At 31.6% G+C, this 12,225-nt stretch overlaps 1 protein-coding gene across 14 annotated transcripts in view; it reads right to left on the reverse strand.

The window, feature by feature from the left end:
* Positions 1–574: 574 nt before the first annotated feature.
* LOC148604154 (uncharacterized) overlaps positions 575–12,225 on the reverse strand; it is an 87,795-nt gene continuing 76,144 nt past the window's right edge. For 9 of the 14 annotated variants that reach the window (XM_088547895.1, XM_088547890.1, XM_088547896.1 and 6 more), the window contains 4 exons: positions 9,204–9,350; positions 5,968–6,030; positions 4,707–4,899; positions 575–4,319 (listed from right to left, as the gene is read on the reverse strand). In XM_088547895.1, the coding sequence (XP_088404021.1) occupies positions 4,208–4,319; positions 4,707–4,899; positions 5,968–6,030; positions 9,204–9,350 (515 nt within the window). In that variant the 3' untranslated portion in view covers positions 575–4,207. The remainder of the gene's footprint in view (positions 4,320–4,706; positions 4,900–5,967; positions 6,031–9,203; positions 9,351–12,225) is intronic. The other 5 variants (XM_088547900.1, XM_088547892.1, XM_088547899.1 and 2 more) reach the window with 1 other exon arrangement.

The following is a 12,225-nucleotide window of genomic DNA, read 5'->3' on the forward strand; positions in this document are numbered from 1 at the left end:
ACCTTTTTTTATTCACTCAATAAAACAATTTAAAAGGGTATTTTACTGTGTTTTTTTTAGAAATACCGTTCGAAAATCATTATTTATGTTTCATAAAGTGTTATTGATGGAAACATATGTTACAATGTATTTCGTAAACACGCCAATATGTTGGTTGATTAAATCTGTCTTTGTATGACTACTGTGGGCTAAGTTTGACTGCATGTTTGTGTGTATGGTTCGTGAGTTGAAGCCTCACTGTGAAGTTCTAATATTGTTTACTGTATACAACTCGGTCGACGCTCCCTGCTGTTTTTAGTCTTTTATTTGTTCTTTTTAGGAATCTCTTATGTTGTTCCATCTATCAAATCTGTCCATGGTATGTATTGATTCATTTTAATGTACAAAAAGATTTCAGTGCAAGTATGTCTTAAATTAAAAGGTAATGAACCCTATTCTTCTTTCTCGTTTTGTATTTATGAATCCTAATAACAAAATTACACTTTTCATTTTGACTTCAAACGATTCATAGACACTTTTTCTAGGAAAGAAATAAAAATCCATAATATGGCATAAACAACTGACTAAATGAAAATATATTTCATTTTTTTATTTGTCATATTTTTGTATCACAATAGCTTCCAACCACAGCAATCATACTAAAACACATTCATTATCTCTAGCTCAGATTCCAAGCAAAGTTAGTTGTACATACATCTTGGTTAGTTAAAATTACAAAAACCGTAAAAATCTAGGTGATATTGTCCTTATATTCAAATCCTTTTATGATTACATGCTGAATATTTTTTCAATCTAAAATCATTTATTGTAAAAACAGAAATGTATAAAAGTATTGAGCTAAAAATCCTTTTGTTTTGGCTCAATAATACTAATTAAATATTGCCACAAAATTCAATAAATTTGACACTTCCAAAATTAAAAAAAAAATAAACAACTTCATTTATTTAAACCAGATCTAATTTGAATGGATAAAATGCCATTAGTCTGACTACAAAATCTGAAGAGACTACAAAAAAAATTTAAATATACGTCAGGAAGCTTTCCATTTAGACAGTACTCAACAAATAACCACAAAAACACAGACAGACACAGTAACATGAATAATGCCCATTATTTAAGTCAGCTATACATTTACAAATGTTGCTTTAAATGAAACCTGCTAAGATTAATTTAATGCTGTTAAAGCAAAGCTGTAGCCAAGAAATGTGACAGCAACAAAAGATGGCTTTTAAAGAAATTATTTTAATTGTAGTTGTTTGTAATGACAGTTGCAACCCCTATTGGCCATTTTCAACTTGTAACACAAAGTGCAGTACTTTAATTTAAATATTCTGGACTTAAACTAATGTATTGTTAATGAGGATCTAGACCTCTTGCATTCCTTTCAATAATAAAATTGTTTTTTTTTATATTAAGGCAATGCTATTCTTGATAATAATAACAAGTACTGAGAAACGATGTAAGCTAATGTTACCATCAATCAATGAAATATAAAACTTCCAAGATATTTCCTTTAGGCATTCTTCAGAAAAGCAAATCATGAATTATGAATTTCTTTTATCTTAAACTGTCTTTTTTTTAACCACACAAAAATCAATGACCAGTAACCTTAGGAAAACAATTCAAGTAAAATGTTATCTGAAACAATGCAATTTATCTAAAAGGGCATTACTGAATACAGGCATCTTTTAACCTATATAAGAAAGTGTTAAGATCTTTAAAACACCTTTTCATTAAACCATCAAAATATCATTATGACCTAAAATGGTCCTCTAAGTAGTAATTCAATGCCTGATTAAGCAATTGACTGAACTTTCAACAAAAAATGTTAATTACAATTTTCAAAAGGTCAATGTACTCCAATTTGAAAATAAATAGAAACTGATGTATATCCTCAAAGGAAAAAGAATCTATAGATAAAACATTAGAATGTTTTAGCCTGTAGATAAGACATTAGAATGTTTTAACCTATTAAGTATATACCATATGCATTATTGATTCTACATTGGTGATATCTTGTAGAGATATTGATGTAAGCCAAGACTGAAATGACATTTTGAAATTTCAGCACGAAGATATAGCGCTGTAGAGTGATGAGGGATGGAAACCTGTGGCAATATTCCTGTAGTATATACGTAAATGCCAGTTCATTTCCAGGATTTATTATTTCACATCATTGATTTTTTTCATCCTCGTTTTCTTAAGATACAAACAAAATGAGCCAAGAATCAATAATATGTGTTCATTGCTCTATCTGTTTACAGTTGAATAAATAATCAAGGAAAAACTGCAATATGTGCTGAAATTTCATGAAAATTCAATCTCCTACCAAAATAATTTAATGGATAGTGATTGACCAGAAAATTTTTTTGTACTATCATAGTTCAATTTAACTGTTTTTAGGAATGATATTTTTATTCTAAATCAAATGTTCAGTGTATGATCTTATTAATGTCTTTGGCAAGTAAAACATGGACTTCCCTGAATCAATACTTTCTATTATGCATTTTAAACTTAATGAACATTTAAAATAAGATAAAATGTTAGAAAAAAAAATCTTTTCAAACACCATTAAATCCATAAAAGTAAAACTTATGGTTCAACACAAACATTCACTCATACATAAAATATATTAAACACACAGACAACTCTTATACCTCAAACATAAAAAAAACATTATAAAATAACAAACAAAATATTGTATTTCAAAACCATAGGAAAAAATCAAGGTCAACAAGGAATGTTTGGGTTTGGTCAAGGTTGTAACCATGGCAACATATTGTAATTTTTACCATTAAAAATTTAGTTCAGGGAACAAGTCAATGACCACGAAACGTGTTGAGATTTAAATGCAATCTGTTTTTCTAAAACAAATTAAGTGAATAATAAACATGGATTGACAACATGTTGAAGCTTTCAATCTCTTCTGAATTTCTAAGCCATTTATGCGCAGTTGTTGGAGTAATTTCCTTCTTGTTATTAACTGCTAAGTCTACAATTCTTTTAAAAAAAGCTTTAAAAATAAATTCAAGAATTGATTTTTTCATACTCAAACAACATTATATAATAAGGATTAAGCTCATGATATATATTAAATACGAAACTGAAAATATACTAAAACTGCTCACTGAAAATTTATTATAAAAAGGTGGAGCAACTGCAAACAAGATAAATGATTATATAGTTACCATGGTTACCAGAATAGAGTTTTGTTAAAGGAAATCGGAATGGATTGAACCACATCAAATACCAAATAAAAAATAAACAAACTGGTCAAAAAATTGCATTATCTTTAACAATACACAATGAGATGCCACAATTTGTTAGTCAAAGCTTTGTAAAAATTTTGAATAATTTGCCTCACTATCACTGCCCCATTAGCAGGTAGGGACAATACTTCAACTGCAGACATTAAAATAAAAAGTGTGAAAACCATTCAAAACATTTTTAATTTGGACAAAAGGAATTCTTTTTGTGGTTTTTTTCTGTGACTAGAACATTGTACAAAAACTTAATCAATTGTCTTAAACATCAATCTTAACTTCAACTCCAAAGTTATGTGAAGACTCATAAAACTGTCAATAACATCTGTCTAACACATCATCTGAACTGCAAGTTTTAAATAAGTAAATCATACAATTATCTGATACATACTTGTACCAAGGATTTCATAAATACATGTCATTTGTAATCATACATGTACATGTATTACATTTTATAATATACATTCTCTTATAATCAAATGACTTCAATACCATATATAACATTTAAATAACTTTCAAAAATAGCGACAACAATATAAAATCAACAAAATATACAAGTCTATCTTTTTTCATCTGTACATTCGATAAAGTTATGTGAGCACATAGTTACTTATAAAGCACATCGGTGAACACACACGACATGTTTTTTTTTTTTTTCACTTCGTTAACAGAACTCCCATCTCTAAGGCACCCGTGGTCGTTGGTTAAGTCTATGTCTTCCATTTTTCCCAGCCATGTTTAAATTACATCTGATTGCACTTTACACCGGCAAAACAAACGCTAGTCGATAGAACAGGAACCAAACTACACTCTAGTGTTGACTGCAGTACATTACCATCACTGTAGATCCATGATTATCACATAATAAGTTATAAAAGTCCCTGACAGGGGCAATGAACAGGGACTTAAGGATATGGCACTTTACACAATATAAATGTCAATCTTCAAACATTATTACTGCAATCTATCTCAATGATCTGCTTGGGAACCTCAGCAAACTGGTACACTAATCTTTGTCCGTCTACCTTGTTCAAGATTCCTCTAGCATAGTAATACCTGAAACACCCAAAGGCATTTTTTCAATACTATGTTTAAATTGTTATATACCAGAAAAATGAGGACACATTAAATAGCTATAATATAATTCTTATTTCTGCTGAAAATAGGTCAAGGTCATCATAAGTCACTAATAGCCTTTTGCTCTCAAGGCTATACATGTCCATATTTGTTTATAATGGATAGACTATTAAATCATTACCAAAGGATCCAAAACTTCAGTTACTTTGGATGTATTTGAATCAATTTATTATACACAATCTGTTTTACAATCATCACAATTCTTGACAGCATTGATTTACATGGGAATAAAAATAAACCATTTTCTTTAGAACTTACTTCAACTATATTTATATATAAAAATAAACAAGACCTATATCTACTGACCTTAAAGCCCTGCCCATGGTCTCATAGTTCATATCAGGTTTATTTTTATGCAAACCCCATAGTTTAGAAACAGCTTTGGAGTCAACCAGTTTGAATATTCCTTTCTCCCTATTGGTCCATTTGATGTATCGAGGACATGTTTCATGATTCTGTAATAGCTGCAGCAGAAACTCCCACAGATAAGTGGTACTACCTGTAAACAGTTCAAAAAAGTTTTACAAGGAAAACCAGAGGCAGACAAAAATAAAGGTCAAACATTTATCATATTGGGCAAAATTATATTAGTAAAGTTTGTTTAACTTGTAATAAACATCACTGAAACATACAGCAGTAGACATTATTTTTCAGGATAATTTCAGACAACATTTAATTTCTTCTCTAAACAGCATTATCTAGTCCAACACCATTGAGATAAAGTTATCTTTTTTATATGAAGATACACTTTATGAACAAAATTTTTCAACCTTGATAATATGTGAACATGTTTATATATATATGTATTATAACAAAAACATGACAGCTAAACCCATTTTGTTAGGTTAATGATACATACATTACTATTCAACACTTAAAAAATGTAAATTATTTTTTTTACTATATTTTTCTATTCCAATATAAGGAGAATGGATATGGTGAGTATGTGAAAAGAATAACCACCCCCCCACCCCCCCTGGGATGAAAAATGTCAGCTCAAGGCCATCCATTGGTCAACAATGAACGGTGAGGAAACCCTTATAAAAAGAATGGATATGGTGAGTATGTGAAAAGGACAACAACCCCCCCTGGGATGAAAAATGTCAGCTCAAGGCCATACATTGGTCAACAATGAACGGTGAGGAAACCCTTATAAAAAGAATGGATATGGTGAGTATGTGAAAAGGACAACAACCCCCCCTGGGATGAAAAATGTTGGCTCAAGGCCATCCATTGGTCAACAATGAACGGTGAGGAAACCCTTATAAAAAGAATGGATATGGTGAGTATGTGAAAAGGACAACAACCCCCAACGGGATGAAAAATGTCAGCTCAAGGCCATCCATTGGTCTACAATGAACGGTGATGAAACCCTTATAAAAAGAATGGATATGGTGAGTATGTGAAAAGGACAACAACCCCCCCTGGGATGAAAAATATCAGCTCAAGGCCATTCATTGGGCAACAATGAACAATGAGAAAACCCTTATACCATCGGGCAGGCCACAACTGTCCCAAAAAATTGCAAAAAAAGGCTGGATGACAAATAAAATCCCAACTGACTTACTTTCTCTCTTTCGTTTAGGTTGGTTGATAGGACAGTCTAACATGCTCTTTGTTGGTTTTCTACCTGAAAAAGAAACAATGTTGTCTTAAAACAAAGTAGATATAAAATAATAACACAAATCTGCTTCAGACTTCAAGGACTTATTATACCATCAAGATACAATTTTAATACTGAACAATATTGTCCACAAACATAATCACTGATTCTAGACATTCCTTCAACTGACACCATAAAAAAAAACATGACCTATTTTTGAGAGAAAAGGCCATGGAGTAAAGAAAATACATATCCTCCAGCCCACTCAAAGATATAGAGACATGTTCAAAACAATATCATGACAGAACTACTGCCTGAAAAGTTTACCATGGAAAGAATGACGTCAAGTAGACAAGGCACTATCATCAGAGAAGAAGCACCTACACAAGGACGTGATAAGAAAATGGAGCACTTCAATGCTAGAAACTTTCCGCTATCATTGACTACTGTCACCTATAATTTACCGAAGGTCTTTTTTTTTCAGTTTAAAGAGAAATGGCACCTTAAATCAGTGCATTACAGATACTATTTATTAGGTTATTAAGGACATACTTACCTGGCTAATAAAGTGTTTACAAATAAATAAAGTGTTATAGAGGTTAAGAAAAAACTTCATTTATTTGTTGGCTATTGGCTTACAGCATTGAGATTCCCATTACAAAGGCTATTTACAGTTCACATTAAGTCAAATTCAAAAACAATTTTTTGTCAGACAGCCATGAATGAATTAACTAATTTCCTTAATCCCTACCTAAGTACAGACTTTTTATTCTGCTGTCACCAAATTTTAAACATATGGCACTTTTTAAAAATAAGTCACTAATAAGAAAGTATGTCAACTATATATAGTAAACCATCTGTCACAAGAAAATGAAACTCATCATTAAAATGTTGACTTTTCAGAACCAAATGCACATCGAAACCTAAATATACCTATGAAATAAGATGAAATGAAAGATGGGTGAACTTCATGTAACCAGGGATTCAAAGTAGTGGTGGTCCAAGGTCCTCTGACCTACAAAACTATTGACATTTCCCTTACTTAGTTCCATGACCTTCTAATCTTCACTTTTATAACTTTTTTCTCATGGACTTTTCCTCAACTGGAAAAATGGAAAAGTCAAGAACCTTCCACTTTTGTAAGTAAATATGAACCTCTTGTAACATATTGTACTATGTTAATTTATTTAATTTAATTTGTTAATGGAAGGCCACATAAAAAGCATGCTTTTGTCCTCTGCAGACAGGGGGGATAATTCAGTTGACATCAAACTACTGACAATTCTTTTTCATTTTTTTTCAAGAGGTTTTATTATAAGAAAAATCTTTAAAACAAAATAAATACGCCTTAGATTCTCAAAACTGGTTTTCCAGTTAGTACAGGAGTAACAAAGGTCATGTGACCTTAACAGACTTGAGTAGGAAAGAATGATATGTCATCTTCAATCATGTCAATAGGTAGAACCACAGAAGTCCTAAATACAGATAGGAAAATGAACAGACACAATTAAATTTCAACATTAAGGAATAGGTCTACATACATCATCTGGACCCTCCTCTAGAACATGTAGTCTAGGCACCAAAATGACTTATTGGTAGCCATTCCTATTTTTAACCTAAACATGTCCTTGCATGCACTCAACCCTACATGGTACAAGTTTATAGATAGGTAATAAACAGCCCAGTTACACAAACCAGATTTACTATTTGGAAATAAATAGATAAAGTGTTTACACATCTTGCATAGGATGAAATAACATGCATGCATCAAACTAGATCATTAACATATAATCGGTCAATGAAATGCGTGAAATAAGACGTAATAAATGCAAGAAGGCTTTTTTCCATGTTTGCAAATATAACCAAAAAACTTCTTCAAATACAAATATGTTTACATAATTTTTATCTTATTTGTAGAAATATTTAAATAAAAGTACAGAATGAATTTTAAACACTTTGAAATTATAATTCAAGAATAAAAACAAGATTCTTTTTCAAACAAGAGAGATTTGTCCTGTTTGTACAAATTTCCTAATTAACAACCCCCATGTCAAATATGATGAATAAAATTTGACAAGCATATATAGACTGATGGGTAATATACATAAAACAATTGGATATTTTTAGCTTGTCATGATGAAACATTAAAACAGCCTTGAAAACTAGTCAAACAAATTGTTGTTTTATTCATTACAATTGCTCTCGTGCAATAAGTGCCATGATATTTTATCTGGTTACATAAAATCATGTCAAGTGCATCTGAGACAGTGGGAAGGGCATAGCTGGGTACATGTATTTACATCTGAGACAATTGGAAGGGCATAGCTGGGTACATGTATTTACACCAAATACATCCTCTAAAGCTTGGAAGATAAAAGCAACCCAAAAATATGGAGATCGTTAGATCTGTTAGTTCAGAGCTTCAACAAGCATTCTGACAGTATTGCTGATGCAATACAGTGTCCCCTTTCGGCCTTTGAACTCATTGCCTTTATGAGATTTTTTTTTATATATGTGAACTAACAATGGATGGTGTTATATTTTAACAATCAAGAGAAAATAACTCTTGAACAGCAAAAGCAAATTCCATCAAAATCAAACCTGAGCTTCATTTTACAGTAGATAATAACATTTTTGCATTACAGAAAGCTGCATAAAGACATTCTCTTTCTATTACCTGGAAAGTTGAAAAAAACTTCGTTATTATGAATTAAAGGGCAAATAACTCTAGAATGACAGCAGCAATTTGCATCAAAATGATGAAACATAAAATTGTATGTAATTTTCTATGGCAAAGGGCCATAAGTTCCATATAAACCATTTTGCCGCAATATTTAAATTTAATTTGTAACTTGTCATGATAAGACTAGCTAACAAATATGAAATCAATTGGATGAGGCATTACAAAAAAAAGTCCGGAAAACCAAGTGTGACTGACACACTGACAGACTGATGGACGGACTGAGTGTAAACCTAAGTCCCCTTCGGCATTTGCCAAAAGGGGACAATAATATGACAGCATAAGAAAAGAGACAATCAAAGACAAGTCGTTTCACAAGAGACTTAAAAGAAATTTACTTTCAATCAATGAAGACAGTCAGATACTATTCAGTCATGTTTAAACTTAAGAACTGAAAAGTAGGTCATCAGATTTAGCTAGAGACTAATGCAGACTGTGTTGGGGTCAGATATAGTGGTACCTTTTTTATCCTTACTTCTAATAGGAGACATGGGAGGTGTATTCGTTGATGGCGAATGGCATGCACTTCTGTAGCTGGATTCCCAGGGTTCCATTCCCATGTGAGGCAAAGGCGTCTGTAACAAACTACTTGAGTACCTGGACTCATCTGAAACACAAATTGTTTTTCATTTTAGTTTTCTGAAAGTTTATTGCTCAAATTGTAAGTTAACAATGTAAGTCAACACCTGAATTGAAACAAAGCAAAAGGTGCTGTACAGACCATTGGGTCTCAGTGATATTAACTCATCACTAGATTTTCTGTTTTCAGAATAACAAGTTTGTCTGACGATGAAGGCTGAATTCTACACATACTACTTGTATCAACCTTGAAATTTTGAGCTGGACATTTGGTTATAATCACTATACTTGTAAATTGGACAAACTCTAACATGCATCCTTGATGAAACAGACCTTGGGTGAAAGCTATGATAAACAATGACTAATTAACCCACAATTGACAGCTATTAGCCAGTAAGCATGGACTGAAATGTAAACAGCTAGGTATCAATTATTTACCAATCTCTTGGTATCTAAACAGTAACATCAGGTCGTTAGGTATATTGTAACCAGGGGCAATTAATGGCGAAAAAATCATTAAGTAAGAAGACCATAGGAAATTACTGACTATTTTATATGGCGCCTACAGACTTACATCCAAGTCACCATTTCTTGGCTTCCGCTCTATACCGTGATAGAAAGCCGAACTAATCTGATGGGAAAATCAATATTGTCTACCGCTTCTCCGAGCCCTACTTCCTGTTTTTGTCATAGCTATAATTATCATGCTTCTCAGATATAAACTTAATTACACCATATTCTGATAAAATGGCGAGATCATTCACCAGGCAAGATAAATGGAAGTCAATGTTTCCTAATAAGTTAATCAAACAAAACATGCCTTATTCACTTATGAGCATTGGTGTTTAAAAAAAATAATCCCATGTCCTTACATTAAAGCCTTTTACAACAATTGGTATAAAAAAAAATTACCTCAGAAACTTCACTGACCATGATTTTTTTGCTGACAATAACATATTTTGTCTTAAGAGTACATGCATATTCCTCACAGCAATGATACAAAAGTACATTGTCATTAGAGGAAGAGAAACATAGAATACTAATACTTGTGATCTCATAATAACATACAACAGAAAAAAATACTGAAACCATACCAAGATGGATTACTTAACGTACCAAGTGCTTAAAAGTAAAATTTGAGGAGAGAGCTATTTAGTACAGTGCCAACGCACTTCTTGTCTTTTTAAATTTTAGATATTTTGCATGTAATATGGAGTTTACGGTAGTTATCTAAATGTCTATCTTTTTCAACTTTGATCTTTTAGGAGTTTCTTCCGAAGCTATGGGACACAAAGTCTACATATGAAGTACGGAACTATCTTAACATTACCGGAAATTATCGTGATTCAATTATTTGATGGTAGTCATGTGACTTCCCGTTGACAAGACCTAAATCCTTGTATTTAGTAAGTACAACCTGTTTTGCAAGCTTATAACAGTTTAAATTTCCTACAAGGGACGACCTCAGATGATATTTCCTGTTGCAATCAAATGAAGAATTTAAAGAGATTTACAAAAATCCCACATGTAACAGTTCAACAGTACAAAGGGTTTGACCTTTCAGTTTCATACTTTTCATACATCAATCCATCTATGCTAAAAAGCTAACTTTTTCAGTTTCTGTGTTTTCCTTTAGACAATAAAAAACTTCCTGCTTTTTTTTTCTACGAAATTTCCTTGAAAGCCATGAAAGATTGTGAAAATCCTTTGCTCCCTAAATAAAAAGATGATAATGAAAAAAATCTGAATGATCAGATTATGTCTCCTTTTAGTACTACTGATAAAGCTACTTATTTTGGTGAATTATTTCCAGTTTCAGTTTCACATTATTACATGTGATAATAGTCAATCATATACTTCCTACTGACACCATGTGACAAATTGATACCCTCATTGGCTAGTTATTATGGGATAAAATTAAATTTGACCTGAAAACTTGTAATAAGCTAAGAACCTAAAACTAAATAAAATCCAAGAAAACTGTTGCCCACATATATAATCTGACGATTATTCATTTGTCTGTTCAAAATTTCTTTTTTAAATCAATTTCATATTCCACAAGGGGGAGGAATGTTTACACAATAACTTTACTCCAAACATATACCCACTTTGTAGGTCATAAAAATATAAAATACCAATGGTAACCATACATCAACTTATGTAACCTGACAGCTTACTCCCCCTTTTTACAATTTCAATGTAGTAATTTTCTTATGGCATAATACAACATTACAAGTTTACCTAGTAAAACATTCACCTTTTAACAAGAATTTCCTTTAAGTAGCCCCAAACCTATCTGACCTGAATACAAAAATCTAGCATTTAATCATCTAGGTATTTAGCCGTCAGGAACAGGATTTTGGGCCAGGAAATATATACACTACTGTTGGTGTTTACTTCAGACAAATATTTAAATCAAGTACATTTAAATTTTTATCTTATATCAAGGTTACTTTATCAGTTCAACCCAGCATTTTAAAAATCTCCACTGGTTGTTAGATTTGGAGTATGTCCAGCTGACATGTAGTAGAATAAATATCGTTTTAAGTCGATTTTAAATAGATCATTAACAGACAACCCTTGTATTCTTGTTTTTTTTTAACCATAAAAACGAATTTATTCAGGCCTATATCATCCTGTTTTATACTAAAGAACTATAAAGTATATGTTTTCCTTTGTATTACTCCTGTTTGAAATCACATAATCCAGTTTACAAGAATTTTCAGGTCTTTTTTCTATGCTGCTAAATGATACAGCATTTAAAATCAACTCAATATATGACAATCTGATCTAAATTGGATACTTACATGTCCGAAATATGATGCGAAATACAGTTACAACTTAACACCCTAAAAAATCATGATCTTGACCGTTACGGAAAGGTCACGATTATTTACGGACCA

This window comes from Perna viridis, chromosome 10, assembly GCF_037379345.1.
Source record: "Perna viridis isolate PV_CMFRI_1.1 ecotype Kerala chromosome 10, ASM3737934v1, whole genome shotgun sequence".
Taxonomy (NCBI): Eukaryota; Metazoa; Mollusca; class Bivalvia; order Mytilida; family Mytilidae; genus Perna; species Perna viridis.